Genomic DNA, 19,618 nt, shown 5'->3' on the forward strand with positions numbered 1-19,618 from the left:
CCTGAAACCCCAGCCCAGTGCCTGCAGCCCACTGAGGGGGCGGAAAGAGCCCCGAGACTTTGATCTCAGTGGGATCCCCAGGCCTCAGTTTCTTTGGCTGTAAAATGGGATGGTTCCTGCCTCCATGAGTTACTTGAGGATTAGATAATAAATGCTAAAAAGGATTTGGCTGATTGCAAAGCAGTTTACAAATGCCCACAATTAAGGTATTATTATCTGGATTCTAAAACCTCCCTCCCTCCCTAGCACGTGTTTTTCCCACATCTGACTCCCTCCGCAGTCCTATCCCAGGGTATCTGACCCAGTAGCGGCAGCAGGACTGAGGAGGCCTGGAGGGGAAACTGAGGACCCAGGGCAGGGGCCATGTTGTCACACTCAGAGATGGAGGGGCCTGAACTGGAAAACCAAAACCCCACAGGGCAGTTTTTCCTCCATCTGTGCCCCTGAAGGAGGGTCCCAGGGAGAAATGGGCTCAGATGGGGTACTCCAGAGACTGCAGCCTCTGGGTGCGACGTGGAGAAGAGCTCTCCCAGGCTTGGGGGAGGGGCTGGTCCTGCAGTGAACCCCCCCAACACCCTGCAGCTGCCCCAGTGTAGTGACATATGTATCCATCTGATCATCACACCCCCACTCACTCCGAAAGGACTTCTTCCCACCCAGTCCATAAACCGAACCTCAGGGCACAGTGACCCTCAGAAACCCCATCTGGGGGCCTATCTTCACCCTGGTCCCTGAGCCATGGGCTGTGGAAGGGTTAAACTCTGAGCTCCTGCCTGTGGCAGAGGAGATACAGTTCTTTGGGACCTGGATGTTCCTGAAGCAGCCCCTTCTCCCTTCTCTCTCTGAATGGGAAGCATCCTGAGGCTCACTGGGACCAGCTCGTGCCTGCCCAGGGCCCCCGAGCAGCTTCTCTGATGACTGTCAGCCTCGCCTTGGAGGTGGCCTCTGACGTCCTTCCAGAGCTGATGGCTTCGCAGTTGGCTGCTGGTACTCGTCTTGGGAGTGCTGCTCATCTCTGCCCCTTGTGCTGAGCCTGGCAGGGCTGAATGCACAGCAGGTGCTTGGAGGGGGCCCAGGAGGCACCAGCAGGAAAGGGGCAGAGCCCCAGCTCGGCCCCCCGGGACCTCTTCGCCATGCAACCTCCTTCCAATGTCCCCCGCTCCTCCCAGGCTCTTCCATCCTTGGGGAGCCCCTGCCCCCACAGTCCAGCTTGTGCAGGAGAAGTTTTGCTTTCTCACTTCTTCACTGGGTGAAAGGCAGAGTTGGGAAAGATGCCTCGATCCTGGGCACTTCTGGTCCCTCCGGTTTGACACGTCCCTCTCTGGGACTTCGCCCTCACCCCCCACTTGTTCCGGAGGCTGTCAGCCCATCTCTGTCCTGGTGCGTCTGGTCCCCTCCCTGTGTCCCTGGTCCGAGACCCAGGAGTGAGAGCCAGGCTGCCCTGTCCCTGGGTGCCAGGGTGAAGTTTCTGTGTCCTACCCTCTCTCCTGCCCCGGGAGCTGGTGCGGGCTGCCTTCCACAGCACACTGCTGTGCCCGGACCTTCTCTCCTGGTCTTGTGGCCCGTGTGGCAGGGGGAAGTGCACCCGGGAGCAGCCTTCCTCCCTTGTGTCCCCTGGGGTGGGCTGAAGGCAGGGTGGGCCCCACTCCAGCTCCCCAAGCCTCTGCAGTAGGATTATGCTCCAGCTGTCTCCTGCCGTGGCTGTGGGGTGGGCATCCGCCACTCTGCTGCCTCCCTTTCCTGGCCTCGTGCCCCCACCCGCTTCCTGTGCTCCCTTTCCCTGAATCGGTTCTGGAAACCTTGTCTCTGGGTCTGTTTCTGGGGATCTCAAGCCGAGGCAGTGTCAAGGCCTCCCTAACTCTACCTCCTGCTTCCAGCTCCACCCCTCCCTTGGGGCTGGGACACATTCCTGTCGGTCCCATTGCCACACCTTGGCTCAAGCTGTCCCCATAGTCCCCCGCTCCATCCAAAGTGTCCTTGGCCAGCACTGTTCACACGTGGCCCTTCTCTCCCCGTGACTCCCCCCTTCTATAAGAGCCGTCTTTGTCAGCTGGGTCTGCAGACCCATGCCCCCAGTTGCTCACCTCGCACCCCATCTGGATGGGTGTGGGTGGTGTCAGGTTTCCCAGCCACACGCAGGCCCCAAAGACTGAAAAGCGGCCTCCGTTTCTCTGTGTGCTCCCCACCCAGCCCTGCACAGTCCAGGCCTTCACAGATGCTGGTTATTTACAGCAGCCTCCCCACCAGAGCTGACACCCTTTTCTCTGAAAGCCCGGCTCCACTGGCCCAGTACTTCCGGCCACAGGAGTTTCCAGGGGGTGCTGGCTGGTTGCCCCAAGAGCCAGCTGTCCTGCTCCAGGACACTCAGGCAGAGAGGGGTCAAGTGCCCTGCCCCTCCTCCTACCTTCGATTAGCTAATCGTGCTGCCCCAGAGGGCATCCAGGGGACCACAAACACCTTGTGACCAGCAGAGAGGCTGCCCCGGAGGCCAGACCACTGAAGCCAGCAGGCAGGGGGGCCCTGAGTATTCTCCGACCCCTGAAAGGGAGCCTGGCTTTGTCTGGGGCACACCCTGGTTCTTGCTCATAGGACACTCCGTCTCCCTCCCACCCCCATCTTCCCACACAGGGGGAGACACCAAGAACAGGAGGTGACAGAAAGCAGGGTGTGATACTGTGGGTGGTTAAGGAGGGGGAGCCTGAGTGGCCTGCAGGGGAGTAAAGGTCCAAGGGTGCGAGGCAGCAAGACAGGGCATTTCTGATGGCAGTGCCACAGATGAAATCACGGTGGCTTGGGAGGATTTCTTGTGGTGTGTCCTGTGATCTGATGATGTCACCTGATTTCTAATGACCTTGCCTGGGGCTTCTAGCAACCTGGCCTTGGCTCCCATTGGTATTGGAAAGCGTTGCCAACACCCGGAGGCATCATCACGGTGATGCTGTCACTGGAGTTTCCCATGATGCCCCTAGGACAGCGATTGCCCCCACGCCCCAGGGGCTGAGAACAGGCCCCAGGTCTCCAGTGGGCTGGCCGTCTTGTGCTCTGGGAGAAGACACATCTCGGAGGGACCCATGTGCTGCTTTGGATTTCCAGCTGGCTATTTCCACTCCATTCTCATTCCTTCTCCACGGGGGGAGCCAGAGGCCCTGGACCCAGACCAATCCTGGAGATTATTTCCCGTTCATCCCATGGCCCAGATGGTGGCTGCTCTCACAGGCCTCGAACTCCTGCTTAGCCGGGGATCGGGGGGGTGGGTGCCCAGGCTGTCAGTGCCAGCAGCTTCTGGGGATACAGAGTGTGGGAAGGGACTGCTCCCCTCCACAGACAGGGCAGCTGGCCGAGCCTGGAGCCCATCTTCCAGTCGCTGGCCCACCAGCTCAGACCGCCGTGGACTGCTTGATGCTGTGGAAGCTGACCCGGGTTGGGGAGGTGGGGATGGACATGGCGCGGGCCACGCGGGCACGGATGGAGTGCTTGTCCTGCCATCGGTGCCACCTCTTCCGGATGGCCGAGCGGACCTGTGGGCATGGAGCAGAGCATGCTGCCTGAGCCCGGGGGCCACCGCAAGCAGCTGTACTTGTGAGCAGTGCACAGGTGTGCAGTGCGCCGGTGAGCAGTGCGCAGGTGTGCAGCGTGCAGGTGTGAGGTGCACGGGTGTGCAGCACGCAGGTAAGCAGTGCGCAGGTGTGCAGCGCACAGGTGTGAGATGCACGGGTGTGCAGTGCGCAGGTGAGCTGTGCGCAGGTGTGCAGTGAGCAGGTGAGCAGTGAGCAGGTGTGAGATGCACGGGTGTGCAGTGCGCAGGTGTGCAGTGAGCAGGTGAGCAGTGCACAGGTGTGAGATGCACAGGCAGCTGAGCAGCAGGCGGTGACATTCACATCGTCAACGTTGTTTATTTGCATATTTGTTAGGATGATTTTCTCAAGTGTTCTGAGAAGGGGTGCTTTCTCCCCATCCACACAAAGGCAAAGGCATCAGACGCCTTTGCCATGAAGAATTCCTACCTTCAGCACAAATGAACGCCCCACCCAAGGGCTCAGCCCTTCCTGGTTTCAACAAGCCTTTTCCTAGACTCATTGATGAGACTGAAGCCCAGGCTTCTGACCCCCTCCCCTCCATGCCAACTGCCTATGAGAGCAAAGGAGTGGGCTTGCCACTATAGGAACATGTGGGCAGGTGGCAGGTGAGCTGTGCGCAGGTGTGCAGTGAGCAGGTGAGCAGTGAGCAGGTGCTCACTGTGAGCTCCTGGGGCTCCCAGCAGCATCCCCATTAGAGACTTGGGGGCAGGGAGGAGAGAACTGGCGTGTGGAGGGCAGGAGGAGGCTATAGACAATTGCAGGTCCCAGGAGGCCCCCCACCATGCTGAGCTCTGGGACCCTGGTGTCCTTACCTCACTGTTGAGGAAACAGTAGAATACAGACACGAAGAAGCCCTGGGGTGGACAGAGAAGGTGGGTCAAGGGACAGGGGCAGCTGGAGCCCTACCTAGCCTCCGGGCCGCCCCCTTCCTCTCCACAGCCTCCTGCCCCTCCGGGCCCTCCCCTGCCTGGAAGAACTCCACCCAAGGGGGCACGGGGGACAGCCAGGGCCAGAGCGAGGGGTGGGCGGCGGTACCTGGAAGGATTCCAGGAAGGAGTTGAAGTAGATGAAGACGACCCGGGAGACCTCGTCCTCCCCAGGGTTCACGAAGAACAGCATGTACGTGATGCCCAGGAGGGGAAGCAGCACCAGAGTGGCTTTCACAGCCTTCCTGAGGTGGGGCAGGGTGGGGAGGCCCAGAGTCACAGCCCACCCCAGGAGCAGGGAAGAGCGCCGGGCCTGGGGGCGGCGTGCCAGGTCCCCAGAATGTCTGAGACGGGGAGCTGGGGTTTTCAGGAGGGGCTGTTGGACCTGTGTCCGAGGTTGGGATCTCTGGAGCCCCCGTGGTTGGGGGAGGGAGGCGGGCTGGGTTACCTGTACTGAATGGTCTCAGATGTGGTGGACGCCCGGAGTTTGGTCATGAGAATGCGGACGATATTGAAAAGGAAGATAAAATTGATCTGTAATTAGAGCACACAGTGGGATGGTGTGGGCGTGTGTGTGTGTGTGGACAAGATGCTGGAGGCAGGCGGGGTGGACAGGGCAGGGCCTCGGTCTGCATGGGGACCCTGTCAGTCCACAGTAGGCACTGACTGTCCCCCTCTGCTGCCCGCCCCCCTCCACCCAGGTTCTTACCAGCAGGACCAAGATCATGGGGCCCTGGTAGATGTAGTCAGTATACACCCCAGGCCTTTTGCCAAACCAGCACCTAGAAAGCCACAGAGGGGAGGTAAGTGGAGAGGTCACCTGGGTCCAGTTCAGCAGCATGGGGAAGGGCAGTGCTTGGCCAGGGCAGGACTGGGACCAGAAGCCAGGAGCTGGGTGTCTCAATTCCAACCCCGGCAGAAGATCAAGACCCCACCACAATGTCTCAGTTATTCATCTGCAGAATGGGCAGACAGCACCCTGTATTAGGAGATGTAAAGCTGGAAGCAGGCAATGTGGCAGGGAGGGGGGTTGTGGAAACAACCCCTGAGTGGAACAGGCCAGGGCTCAGCACACCACTGCTCCCCTGAGGCCCCGCTGGGGCTCTGGCACGAGCCCCCTCCTGGTGCCTGGTGCCCGTCACGCAGTGGGCCCCCAGCAGCCAGCAATCTCTGAGTCCCTTATTTGCAGCCCGAATGACCCCCAGGCCGAGATTCCACAAGTCTCACCTGTCTGAGAGCCAGAACTGCTTTTCATTTTCTTGAGTTTCCCTCCAGCAATCTCTTGGGGGATCTGGGGAGTGGGTTGGGATGGGGCACATGGAAAGTCCTATGTCCTTGTGCAGAGAAATGGCCTCCAGGGGATGCAGACCCACAGTGCTTAGAAACTGAGATTTTTATGTGAAACCTCTTGACTTTTTAAGGTTTGAAACAGATTCCAGGTTTCAAAAAACACCACGTAGGCCAAATACGAGCTAGACCCCAAGTCGAGTCCTTAACCCCGGGGTCTACAACTTCTTTCTGGTGTCTCACACCTGGATCCCTTCTGCTGCAGTGTCAGCATCTTACCACTAGATGGGGCTCCAGAGCCGCTCAGACAGACTTTCTTAAGATAGGCGCCCTTTTCCCTCCGAGACACACAGGGCAGCTTTTTGAAACCTGTTCTTCCTGTCCTCCCCTGTACTCACTTGCACACCTGCAGGCACAGGCAGCTTTACGATGCTCCTGTGCCAGGACCCAACATCCCGGGCATGACTCCCAAGCCCCCAGTGGTTTCTGGCAGCTGGCCGCCCTCCCCTACCCCGTCGGCTGTGCCAATGCAGAGAGAGCCAGCAGGGCCAGAGTCAGGAAGGATCAGCCTGGTAAATACGAATATCATTTTCCAGGCTCCTTGTCGAGCCCAGTGACATTGTGGCGGCCCCCTCCCCTCTATGGGGGTGGGGAGGAATTGTCATTGTGATGGAGGCCACTTGGAACCCCACTTAGACAATGGGTTCCTAAAAATGCTTTGGCACCTCCCCGGCTGTCTGTATCCACATTTTCTGCCTTTCTCTCAGTGATTCTCAGTCTTAGCAGCTAAAAATCATGGTGCCCAGGGTACACTCCAGACCAGTTACGTCCCTCTCTTTGAAGGTCAAGCTTGGGGTTTGGTGCTTTCTTAAAGTTTCCTGGGTGATTTCAGCATGAGCCAAGGCTAAGAACCACTACAGTAGAAATCTAATTTTCAGGGGCAATTGGGAATACCCAAGACCAAAGTCACTTCAGGACTTCGGAGCTGGAAGGACTCTATGAGATCATCAGGATTCATTTCTATTAAATCCATAGAATCTTTTGTAAAATAAATCTTAATATTCATAGAAAACATTTATATGGCCTTTACTATGTGCCAGACACTCTTTTAAAGGCTTACTATTATATGAACTCCTGTCATCCCCACAAAAACCCTTCATGGGAGGCAGTTTTACTGGGATGCCCATTTTACAGATGAGGAAACTGAGGTACACTGTAGTAACTAGTCCAAGGTCATAGAACTACTTAATGATGGGTCCATGGTTCAGGACCTGGGCCGTTTGTCTCCAGACACTGCCAGTAATGCTCAGGCTGTTCATGAAATCCCAAGACAGATAAAGGAGCCTGGATCCACCTGTCTAGCCAGCCCCACCTCGAGTAGAGCACTGCTGGGGACCCTCAGATCGAGTCCAGCCCCCAGCACCCTCCCCTATATGGATAAAGAAACCGTGGCCCACCAGGGAAGGTGATTTGGCCTAAGGTCCTTGGGGAGCGTGAGGCGGAGCTGGGCTGGGAGCCTGGACCTCGGGGCTCAGGGGAGGAGGGGACTTACTTCTCATTGTCATAGTACAGCTTCCCGATGGCCCAGGCCACGATGATGGGGAAAGGCACACCTGGGGAGAGACTGGCTGTCACAGAGCTCATCAGTGGGGTCTGGGGGATGCAAGGCCTGGAGGAGCCTTGTGCGACCCAGAGCCCCGAGGTGGGCACGGGTTCCCCTGGGTAGAGCTCATACTCACGCATCCAACTTGCTGCAACCCACCCGCAAGTAGGAGCAGAGGGCCGTCGTGCTCACCCCAGCCCCGGACCTGGCCCTGAGCTCACAGGCCCCCTCACCATCTGGCCAGAGTGTGGGTGCGGAGGGGACAGCCCGGCCGGGGCAGGGGCCAGCGCGCTCACCCCAGCCGATGCAGATGAACATCCACTTGCGCAGCCGGTCGGTGGAGTAGGTGAGCACAATGGCCGTGTGCAGGTAGCAGCCCTCCCCGAACATCCAGAAGAAGTTGGTCACGTGAAAGTAGTTGTAGGCGGCTGTCACCAACCTGCACCAGCCCTACCACCGCCCCCCCCAGCAGAGATGACACTTAGACGGGGGAGGGGGCGTGGCAACAGCAGCACCCCACCCTGGGCCTGGGACCTCTCAGTAGGATGCGCCCGCCCCCACCAGGGAACCATTCCTGTTTTATTGGGGCTCGAGGCCTGTGCCCAGCCCATTTTCCACCAGGGCCATCCCATCCAGACCCTTCCTCTGACCCTGGGGCTGCCCCTCCAGGACACACCACATTGCTCTGGTGGACTTCGGGGCTCATGGTGAGCTGGACCACAAACCACGTGGCATTGCGCAGGATGAAGGCCGAGATAAGGTTCCAGTGGATGATGTTTCTTAGGCACCGGATGCTCCTGGGGGGCAGCAGGGGAGGGTGGGTAAGCTGAGGGATGGGCCACCAGCATCCCTCCAGCCCAGATGGGTGGATGGGGAAACTGAGGGCAGGGCTCACTGGCTAAGTCACACCGGGAGGTGGCAGCAGAACACTCCTGATGCCCCCCAGGGCCCTTCCTCCCAGAGACCCACCCAGACCTAAGCTCTGGTGGCAGAGCCTGCCACACAGTCGATGCTCCAGGGACCAGGGGCTTCTTGCTTACTGGGGATGCCCCTCCTCCCATGGCACCCCGCTTCTCCCTGTAGCTCCCCGCATGCAGGCCTGACGCTCAGCTCCTACCCCTACCCCCCTTCCTGGCACTGTGGGCTTGCAATAGTGCTGGGCCCAAGCAGGTTCGAACCCAAAGGGCTCCACCTTCCCGGCCTCCCAGATGGGTGCATCCTGGCATGGGTGGGGGTGGCACAAGGCGAGCCTGGGCTTCAGCTATCCGCCGTCCCCCTAGTAGTGACTGGGCTGGGGGTGCAGCAGTGGCCCTGCCAGAGGTTCCAAGGGACGTGGGACTCATCTGTCACCCCCTCCCACTGAGGTGAGGGGGCAGGCCCGCCCCTCATCATCAACCCCTCACCCAGAGCTGCCTCCTGCATCTTCCTTCTCTACCCTGCTCAAGGTCCCGGCCTACACAGCCTTTCTCACCTGAGCCGCAGAAAGAGGACAAAGGCCACCAGGAGGGCCACCAGGGAGATGCAGTGGCCCAGGTAGTTGATGATGACAGCGACATGGTAGTGTACTTTGCTCTTCTTCTGAGGTAGGGGAGAGGGACAGAGGTGAGACTCCCACACAGCGGCACCCCTGCACCCACTGGACATGTGAGGGCAGCCCCCTCGGGTGGCCGAGACGGAGTTGGTAATAACAGTAGTTACTCCCCTGCCCGAGCCCCGGCTGTGTGTCGTGCGTGGCCCTGGAGCTGTGCTGTCCAATTTGAGACTGTTGTCTGTCTGTCTGTCCCTGAATCCCACTTCCTGTCCACTGCTCCGTCCTGTTGGACAAATACTGGCTACCTCGGGGCTCCACATCACACAGGGGTCCCCACTCCATGTGCACAGCTCTCGCACTCACCTTTCCCTTCTGCCCAAACACCAGGGGGCCATCCAAGGTCCCTCAGCCTCGAACCACCTCTTAACCAGCGTGACAGACTGGCGAGATGCTGAGGCTACAACTGTGTCCCCCACCCCATGATGGGGGACCGGTGGTCCCCAGTGCCCAGCTCTAGGCAGACAGGTCCCGAGAGGGCAGGGCCCATGGAGCCAGAACCGGGCACACAGTGGAGCTCCAGAACTGTGTAAAGGAAGGGGGAATGGTTGTTGAAAGCGGCTGGCTTTGCAAAGCGGGGGAGGGGCCCTGTTAGCACCTCCTTCCCTTATCTTTTCAGGGTTCTGGAGTGGGGCCAGGCCATGAGGACGCACAGACACTGGCCAGTGGTGAGAAAAGGGTAAGTTCACAAAGGCCTTGTTCAACCTTTCAGGGACACTGAAGAGCGCCTGGCTCTCCATAGAAATTCCTGTTGGGATTCCAGAATCCTTGGACGTCAGAACTGGTCCTAAGGATCGAGTCCAGCCCCACTCTTCTTCCAGATGTGGAAACTGAGGCCCAAACTCACTCACCCAAGCTCGAAGGACGTACCTCTGCAGCAGGACGCCGAGCGGGCATCCGAGGAGAGGCCAAGCCCTCCCTCCCCCTGCTCTTCCCAGTGCCCACCACACCCCTTCTGAAGGCATGTCCTCCCTGAAGAACTTCTAAGGGGCTGATTTTCCTGGCAGAGGCTTTCAGGAACGTGGCAGGAAATCACATTAGCAACTCAGGCTCCAAAGGGTTGAGACCCACTGAGGCGTCAATGGAGGCAGGCAACAGAGAGAGAGAGAGAGAGAGAGAGAGAGAGGCAGACAGAGAGGCCGTGGTGCGGGGGGAGCAGGGGGAGAGGGGAGGGGAAGAAGAGCAGAGGGTATCTATCACCACCATGCAGATGGGGAAGGGTCTCTGAGTGCCTGGCAATAGATGCCAAATCCAAAGACTCCAGAAGATATGCACACATCCAGTCTGTCTGGCGCTGGTACTTAATTTCCTTTCATTACATTTTCTGCAAATCCATGCTGCGAAGCCCCGGGTAATAACAATGCCTGTGGACTGGAACAGCGCGATGCCCCAGCTCCGTTCACAGGCGCAGGTGAGCGAGCAGGATGTGCGGGGAACCCCTGCACCACCACATGCCATTAGCCGCCCCCCCCGGCCCCCACTGCAGCCCGAGCCTGGGTTGTAGGTTGAGGTAGGACAAGTGGGATTTATTCAGCACCTACTGTATGCTGGGCACTGTGCCAGGGGCTTTACAGAGGTCATTACTTTTCTTTCTCACGACGGCCCTCAGAGACTGTCCTTCTGTCTGTTTTTTCCAGTTGAAGAGGCTGCATAATCGGCCCAAGCTGCCGGGCCAGCTACGGCAATTCTGGTCGGCTTGGCCTCCTAGACCCCCTCCTCCCGTGTCCGCCCCGACCGCGGCGCATTTCTGAGAGACAAGCAGCGCCCAGGATCCTTGGAGGGCTTCTGCAGGGAGGATGGGGACGAATGAGGGGTTTTCTCCACTGAGGCCAAAAGGGGAGAACTGAGCCAACCCATTCAGGGGGCTGCCTCAGTGTGACTCCTCCAGCTGGAAGGCCCCGGCCGAGCCCAGCCCCTCATCTGCCATACCAGCCGGGCGCAGTCCGAGAGACGGCAGCCCAGCAGGCCGCGGGGTTACAGTGCCAAGAGCCTGGGGAGACTGCCCAGGACGCGGCAGGGCCACCACCGGAGATGGCCAGCCCCACTCAGGAGACAGCCCGGCACCCCCGGAGACGGTCAGCAATAGCCTGAGACGAAGTGCCTGCAACATCTTAGGAGCCACCCAGCGACACTTCAAGAGACCCTTCTGACGGCCTGTGAGACGGCCACTGTTAACTGCAGAAGCAGCCGGGACAGCCGAAGGACACATGGACACAGCCAGTCCCTGAGAACCTGACCAGCACTGTCCCTGTTCAGCGTGGAGACCGGGTGGTACCGCGAGGAAGGGGTCACAAGGTGGCTCTGGGTGGAACCACTCCGCCATAGTCTCAGTGACCAGGACCCAGTAAAGAATTAGTGCCCGGCCAACTTCGGGCAGACTCTGCAAGACACACCTTGTCCCAAGTGTGACTGTGTCCGACCTATGCCGATGTCTTTACAGGATGACTCTGAGTGCTCGCTATGGCCTTCCCCCTGCTCCCGCCCTGGTCTCTCTCCCACCTCTGCCTGTCCCACTCTGTGGCTCTCTCTCTCTCTCTCTCACCAGCTGGTTTCCGGAGCTACTCCCTCACCCTATCCGTGGGCACTCCAGCCCCTTGCTCCTCCAGGTGTGGTCCCCAGACCGGTGACACCAGCATCACCTGGGAGTTTGCAAGAATCTGAGGCCCTGCCCCAGACCCACTGAGTCTGAACCTTCATTTTAGCCAGAAGCCCCGATGATTCTTAAGTATTTCAGAAGTTTTGGCCCAACCAACACAAGCCTACACCCCCAGAACCCCTTTCATGTGGCATCAAGGTGCGCCCTCCCAGGAAGTGCCCAGGGTTCCCCAGATCAGCAGGGTGTGGGGGAGGGAAGCAGAGCATGTATAAGCGTCACGGGAGGTGGGGGTGAGTCTGGGCTGGGAGGAGGGTGGATGTCACTGCAGGGAAGGGAGACTGTGTCTGGGGGGTGCTTATATGGAGAGTGGGGGCCAGTGCAGGGGAGGGGGGGTCAATGCCATTCCCAGGGTTGGGCCATCAACAAGTCAAGCTTCCCAGCTGGGGACTTGTCCCCTGGTGGTGGTGGCTGTAGGCAGTCTCCTCCCTGGCCTGGCCTGTGGGCGCCCTCGTGAGTCCCATTTCACGGGGCAGCCCTGCAAATCCATTATCTGCAATCCCCTGGGGGCACTGGTGCTTAATTAGGGCTTAGCCCAGGCCCCGGAGCTGAGAAATCAGCTGCTCCATTAATTGGAGACTTCTCTTCCTCTTCTTGATAGCTCAGGAGTGGATGGGGAATCTTGAGAGTGGGGAGGGGTCTGGCTAGAGGCTGGCAGAAGGGAATGGCATTTTCAGTAATTAAATTAATTGATTACCCAGAGAGCCAGGCAGCCGGGCTGGCAGGGGCTGCCCGGGAAAGGAGTGGGTGGCAGCCCCCACCGAGTTGGTAAGCAGAGGAAGGGGGTGCCCGTGTTACCTGGTCTCCTCATCAACAGCCCCCCCACCCCCTAGGTGTACCCTACAACCTCCCCTGACCCCTGGTGAGAGGAGAGGCAGAGGGATGGCTCATGGATGGAGCGCCCTCCACAGACCAAGATGCAAGCAGACGTGCCCCTCTCTCTCTGGGCCCTTTTACAGACAAGGAAGCTGGGCCTTGGTGAGGCTAAGTTGCCTGCCCAGGGTCACACAGCACATGTGCTGAAACCAGAATCCAAACTGCAAACCAGCCACCTCCCAAGCCCATGCTGTTCCTGTTATTCTGCCAAAGAGGGGGCTGATGAAAAGTTGGTGTTCCCCAATCCTCCTTCTCCCCTAACCCTGCTGGTAGAGAGAGGGAGAGACCCCTGTCAAGGCAAAAGGGGTGGGAGCTACAGGGTGGTGTCCCCCATCAGCCAACTAGAAGGATGGGGCTTCAATTAGAGCAGGAGGGATTCGGGTGAACCGTGAACTTCCTCTGACATTCAGGGGGCTCCATGCAGGGGGAAGGCGGGAAGCAGCTGTGGCCCTCCAGCTTTTCTCCTGCTCAAGAAGGCGACAGACGCCGCCTCCTCCTCGGGGGTCAGGGGAGGGCAGTTTGTTTTAAGCCAGGAGGCTGGCCTGACCTGCAGTTGGAGATATATCATTGCCTCAGGCTCTGCACACCCAGCAGGACAAGGTGGGGTGCAGTGGAGGGCTGAAGACCTTTTGCTTTGGCCGTGCCTCCCCCATACCTTCTCCCCGTGGGTGTGAGCTGTGGTCTAAGTTGTCCACAGCACTGACCTTGCTTTCTGCCTCATCTCCTGGGTGCCAGGTAAGGAGCTCCCCATCAGGCTGAGTAGTCTTCTTGCCCAACCCCGCCCCAGATCTTCCGGCCCAATTATGTTTCTTGACCCCACTTTCCTCCCTCAGTGCCCCCCAAGGGGGGGTGCCCTCATCTGCAACCCCAGGACTTCCCAGGCTGGCTCACTATGTGGGTGCTTAGCACCCTGCTCAGGTCAGGGGGGCCGGGCCAACCCACCATGGCCTGCGGGGGACCACGAGACTGGCCTGTGAGTGGAGATGCCAGCAAACCTCTCTCTGGCGTCCCTAGTAACTCACCCTGCCAAAGCAGCCCCACCAGAGAACGTGCCATTCTTCTAAGCTAAACTGTGCCCTATGTCTGCAGCTTCAGGAAGGAGACAGCAAAGTCCCGATGGCTCAGTGACAAGAAGCCAGGCAGCCTGGGGAAGGGGGTCACCAAAGCACCCAGGGCCGGGTGGGGTGCAAGGTGGGGAAAACTGTTCTTCCTCCATCAACCTCGCTTCCCACTGACCACCTGGTGGGGGCCAGAAGCGAGCCTCCACTCCAAAGCCCAGGTTCTAGGCTCTGACTCACTCTGCTGTGTAACCTTGCATGAGCCACTCCCCCTTCCTGGGCCTCAGTCTCCCCACATGCAAGGTGAATGGGTTGCACCAAATCAGAGTTATTCACTCCCCCCACCCCCCATCAGAAGGTCCCCTGGGACTCTGTACGTCCTCCTTGGAGATTTTGATTTATCGGGTGTTGGATGAAGCCCTGGGGCCTATATTTGAACAAGTGCTCTGGGTGGCTCTTAGTACCAGGCAGATTAAGAGGGGATGGAGGGTCTCCAAGGTCCCTTCCAATTTAGATCATTCAGGCGCTGGAATTCTCAGGACAGTGTGGATCCGCCCCCTTCCTCCATGCCCCAGACGCCTGGAACCGTCACACAGCCTGGGGTGTCCTCCCGTCTGTCCTTCGCTGTCTGCTCACTCGTTTTTCCAGCTCCACCACCCTCTCCTTCCTCAGCACCCACTGAAAAGGTGTGTGGAGATGGAGGGGAGGGGGCACGGAGGACAGAGGCAGCAGCAACACCAGACACACCCGTGCCTCTGCCAAATGCCACCCTTAAGAGATTATTCATCGTGGCGCTGTTGGTAATAACCAGACTGAGGATAAAGATTGGTTAAATAAACGATGGCACATCTTGCACAATGTGATACTACGCAAATGTAAAAAAGAACGAAGAGGCTCTTTATGTACTGATACGGAACAATCTCCAAGACGGAGGGTCGTATGCAAAAATCAAGGTGTCAGACAGTGTGGAGAACATGCAACATTTGGATTAAAGCAAAAAAGAGTATCTCTATATGTAATTACTCACATATGCAGACAATGTCTCTGGAAGAACACCTAAGAAACTGGCCTTGCCTCTGGGGAGGGAAGCCAGTGGCCGGGACAGGGAGGGAAGGAGACTTCTCTGTGAATTTTGTATTATGTGCAAGCACCATCTTCTCAAAAACATTTAAATATTTCAAAGCCTCTCCAAGGGCTTTTTCCAACGGCACTGCTCCCCCCGCCCCCATCTTTGATTCTGACACAGCGCCCCCTGGCGGGACCCGGATGTGCCGCGCAGGTGGGTGATGGGGGGAAGGAGGGAAGGAGCAAGGACCCGACTCCCCTGTGTCAGAGCCGGCTGCCGCCCTCTCGGCTCAGCCTCCCTTGGGGATGGCTGCTCACAGCCATGATGCTGGGCGCCCGTGCAGCCGACCCAGACCTGGGCTGGGGCCGCACCCACCGTCCACACCGGCAGCCTTACCTCCCCACTGAGGATCTCCTGGCACTCGGAGTAGTTCACGCGGGCAGCCCAGCTGCCATTGGCCAGGCACTCCCTGTAGCCGTTGTCTGGAAGAAGGAGAGAGAGTCAGAGCGAACCATGGGCTCCTCTCCCAAAGAGAAACCCAGGCATCCATCTGTCCATCAGTCCGCCCATCTATCCATCCATCTGGGCCAACACAGAGGCCTGCTTGCTGGGGGACTCTGGAGTTGAAGCTGAGGAGAGGGGCTTCCCTGCTACCCCTGCCTTCTTGCCTCTTTCTGCCTGCTGGCCCCACCAGGGCTGCCCACCCAGGCTGCCATGATCATGTCCACGCGGTGGGCTGGCGGGCAGACTTGACCAGCCTGCTGGGGCTGTTTCCTTGCAAGACCTTATGTGGCGGCAGATTATGTGGTGGGTGCCCTTCGGAGAAAGGTCCCATTTTGGCATCTCACATGGTAGCAAAAAGGATGGTGAGAGCTGATGAGTCGATTCTCCCTCACAAGGCTGGGCATGCTATGGTGGAAGGGTATGTGGTGACAGTTGATGTGGCACATTGGAATGACTGTCCGTGGTGAGGTTTCCCATGGAGGGGGGGTTCGCGTGGCAGTGTTTCACATGGGGTGGGGCCCACAGGGCAGGGGTCGGGGAAGGTCCTCAGGGTGGCATTTCTCTAACAGCAGAATTTATGTTGGAGGGTCATGTGTTGGACACATCCATGGTGGAGGTCTCTCAGCACAGGAAAGGACAGGGGGCAAAAGTGGACTGGGGGATGTCATAAGGGGTGGGTCTCATGGGATCCACTACAACCAGCTCCCAGCCTGGCACATGGCACCTGGGGGAAAAGACAGGAGGGCGCCCCAGGGAGGCGTGGGGGCCCGTGCAGCCACGACACTGGCCTGCGGCCCGGAACTTATCGCCTTCTAAGGAGATGGGGAGGAGCCCTGCGGTCGAGATGAGGCCTGGCTCCATGGCTCTGGGGTGGATGGAGCTGCACAAAGGGTCCCTCTCACCCTCTCTCCTGCCCATACCCCCTGGCAGGCACCAGGGCCCTAAAATCCAGGAAGGAAGGGACCAAAGGAGATCCAAACCTTGAGTCTTTTCTCCTTTGCCGGTGGAGGTCGCCCTGCCTCACCTCACTCGGGCATTGGTGGCTTTAAATATGTTTCCTAGAGTGAATTCTGGCCCTGAGTCCAGGCAGCACTGGCTAGAAGAGCAACTGAATCTTGAGCCAATCCCCTGCTGCAGGCCTTTTCATGGCTCACACTGACCCTCATGCCACATCCCCACCCCAGCAGGGCTCGAGGATGGCTGGGAAAGCTGCCTGAGTCCCAGTCCCTGAGCCCGGAGCCCGGCAGGGACAGAGCACTGTGTGGAAGACAGAGTGGGATGCCCTAGGTCCGGCTCAGTGCTGCTGGGCTGCGAGAGTGGCCTCAGCCAGCCAGCCTCCCGAGCCGCTTAGGCCCCTCTTGTCATTTGTAAGGGGAAGGGCTTGGCCAACTGCTTCTCCAAGGGGGGTGTGTCCAGCCTGGACCTGCCTCTCTGCTGACAGCAGCAGGCCAAGAGGGAGATGGTGGGGTCGTGGCCGGTGGGGGGAGATGTTGCTGCCTCTGGGAAAGAGGGAGCCATGGTCTGGCCCCGAGGACCACAGGGCCGCGGCCTCTCTAACGCACTCCCTGGCCACCCTGCTGAGAGGCTGCTCAGGCCGCAGCATGCCAGTGGGAAAATGAGGCTAAATGCATTTTTAAAGCTCAGCTCAGCTTCCCTTCCCAGTAGAGTTGAGCCCTTGGGCAGAGTTGGTGAAGGAGCTGCTGATTCTCTCCTAATTGCTAAATGAGGGATAAGCTACCAGAGGGCTGAGGGCTCAGTGACTGGGATTTCAGGAAGGTCTGGGAGGAAGCAAGGAGCCGGGGAATCCAGTGTGTCTGCCGTGGAGGGGACGTGCCTGGGACCAGAGCCACTCTGGAATGTCTGCAAAGAAAGGGAATCCATGGGCCCCTGGGTGGCTCAGTCGTTAAGCGTCTGCCTTCGGCTCAGGTCATGATCCCAGGGTCCTGGCATCGAGTCTCACATGGAGTTTCCTGCTCAGCGGGAAGCCTGCTTCTCCCTCTCCCACTCCCCCTGCTTGTGTTTCCTCTCTCGCTGTGCCTCTCTCTGTCAAATAAATAAATAAAATCTTTAAAAAAAAAAAAAAGGGACTCCAGGCAGAGATCTGGTTGGAAGAGGCATGGGGAGGGGGGCTGGAATAAGGGGGTGGTCTTGCTTTAGGAGACAGAGCACGATGTAGGGTGAAGAGCATGGCTCTCAACCAGGTGGCCCAGGTTTAAATCCTGATGCCACTCCTTCCTAACTGTGTGACCGTGGGCAAGTCACACAACCTCTCAGCTTCCTTATCTGCAGCATAGGAATAAGCTTCACAATGGCTCCTGCCTCAGTGGCTGAGTGGGCATTCTTAGTTCACACATGCAGAGTGCTTGGAGCTCTACCTGGTGCATGGCATGCACTATTATTTTCATTATTATTGTCTTTGAACTGTTACTTATATAACCTTCTATAAGATTCAGGACATGTTACATATCCCTGTCAAAGTGGGTACTGGTAGGAGCTGCAAGAGATGCCCCTTGGTTCAGGCTCCCCTTTCACACCCCACATGTGGGGCGGGAGCATGGAGCCCCTCCTGGGCCAGGTCATCCAGAGGGAGCAGGTTTTGGTGGGAAGAGAGGAGATGATCTGGAAAGAGAAACAGCTCCCCCAGCTGCAAGTCATTGCCAGGGAGGATGCGACCTCCTTGTCTTTAATTGCTGAGCTGAGCAGTCCTCCCAGAGAGTCTTGGGAAAATGGATATTTTTGGAAAAGCTTCCCATCCCTTTGAAGATCAGATGCAGCAGGAGGGAGGGCATTAAGGAAAAGGCCTGGAAGTCCTGGCAGTATCTCATCAGTAAATGAATTAATTCGTGCCTAATGATTAGGTACAATTCTGGGTTCCCAGGCTCTACTGATCACACACGGGTGTGTCCCTCACTTTCTGGCACTGGGGGCACTTGTGAAGGGAGAGTCTTCCAGCCCTGGCTCCACGTCCAAGGACCATCACCCCCAGCCCCTCTCCTGGGAGCAGAGAGAGCACCTCACCCAAACCTCCCACCCATCCTGCAGGTGGAGAAACTGAGGCCTGGAGAAGGCAGTGCAGAAGGTTCCTTAGCCAGTTCCAGGTGGAGCTGGGGCTAGAATCCTGGACTCTCAGCTTCCACTTAAGGTGGGGTGGGCTAATCAGCAGCTCGTGCCCAGACACTAAAGTCTTTCTTGGCGTCATGTCAAGTCACCCTTGGAGACAAGAGTGGAGTGAGCTCATGCGGAGAGGCAGGGCTGGAGCCACAGAGAGCCTGGCCGGCCCCACTCAGAAGTATGGACTTGACCATGGAGACAATCAGGAGCCACAGAAGGGTTGGATGGGAAACCAGGGTCAGAGAGCCGGTGCCTTGGGCCGGGGCAGTGGCTCTGGGGATGGAGGAGAAATCAGCTCCGGCGTGAACATCACTTTGGAGGTGAAATCGACAAGACCCGGTGCTACGGAGACAGAAGGGCCTCCTTCTGGGAGAAGCCTCACTGCCCCCCGCCAGGCACCAGCCCCTGGGATCCCCAGAAGCACTGTGAGTGAGGCCGTGGCCCTGCCTCCCACACCCTGTGACCCTGGGCAGCTGTCAGCCTCTGCCTCCATTTCCTAACTGTAAAATGGGCCCTACTAGATTGGAGGTTGGCAGGTGGCACACACTAAGCTCTCTTCTGAGGTCCTTCTGCCCTTCCCCCTACCTGCACTTCCTCCCCACACCCTCCTCTTGGGGTCCAAGAAGTGGTTGCAGACACACGAAGCTGTGTAGTCTGGCTGTTCCAGCCTCCCCGGGGCCCTCCCACCCCTCCTGGGTTGCAGCCAACCCCCACCCCAACCCCCTTCATGTAGCTGGTAAAGGAGAGGGGGCAGAAGGAGGAACGTGGGAGTTCTGAGCTGAAGCCATGCCCTCCAGCCTTCTCATCGTCAGACCAGGGGCCAAAGAGCCATACGACGGGGGAAATACGTTAAGGTCACTTGGCAACTCTCCAAGTGAACCACCTGGGGGCTGGTCACCCTCGGCACCCCCTTGGGCCTCGGAGCCCAGGCTCACCAGAACCCAAGAACCCATCTAGGGACCCCCACCCCCCCTCGGTAGGACAGGGCCCCTGGCCTGCAGCTGTTTCTCTCTTCATAAGCAGGGGCTGTGAGTCATTGACAGGGCAGAGCAAATTAATCCTGAGGGTGACAGGTGGTGTAACAAGGAGCTGCAAAGCCTGGAGGTGGAGGCTCAGGAGGCTCAGGGCCTCTGGGTATCGAGGTGTTTACGTGGGGATCAAGTATCCGACAGACCCTGGGTAGTCCTCACCAGCCCTGTGAGCGTGCATGCAAGGCTCAGCCCCCTGCCTGTGGATCTAAAACGGGGTCCCCCACCTCCTGGCTGCAGGGCCCTGAACAGACCTCCTAACCTTTCTGAGCTCAAAGTGGGGGCTATTCTGATGATTCGTGCCCTACCTCATAGGGTTGTGGTAGGCTTATCCCGACTA

The 19,618-nt window shown here is 58.5% G+C and overlaps 1 protein-coding gene across 1 annotated transcript in view; it reads right to left on the reverse strand.

Annotated features, from left to right (window-relative positions):
- Positions 1–3,377: 3,377 nt before the first annotated feature.
- CRHR1 (corticotropin releasing hormone receptor 1) overlaps positions 3,378–19,618 on the reverse strand; it is a 47,024-nt gene continuing 30,783 nt past the window's right edge. The window contains exons 4-13 of the mRNA XM_028087531.2: positions 15,032–15,117; positions 8,866–8,972; positions 8,071–8,191; positions 7,691–7,844; positions 7,344–7,404; positions 5,214–5,286; positions 4,953–5,038; positions 4,614–4,749; positions 4,391–4,432; positions 3,378–3,518 (exon numbers count right to left, since the gene is read on the reverse strand). Coding sequence (XP_027943332.2) covers positions 3,378–3,518; positions 4,391–4,432; positions 4,614–4,749; positions 4,953–5,038; positions 5,214–5,286; positions 7,344–7,404; positions 7,691–7,844; positions 8,071–8,191; positions 8,866–8,972; positions 15,032–15,117 — 1,007 coding nt within the window. The remainder of the gene's footprint in view (positions 3,519–4,390; positions 4,433–4,613; positions 4,750–4,952; positions 5,039–5,213; positions 5,287–7,343; positions 7,405–7,690; positions 7,845–8,070; positions 8,192–8,865; positions 8,973–15,031; positions 15,118–19,618) is intronic.

Source organism: Eumetopias jubatus, unplaced genomic scaffold (genome assembly GCF_037043125.1).
Source record: "Eumetopias jubatus isolate StellerSeaLion01/CBP00866 unplaced genomic scaffold, mEumJub1_p1.0 scaffold_10, whole genome shotgun sequence".
Taxonomy (NCBI): domain Eukaryota; kingdom Metazoa; phylum Chordata; class Mammalia; order Carnivora; family Otariidae; genus Eumetopias; species Eumetopias jubatus.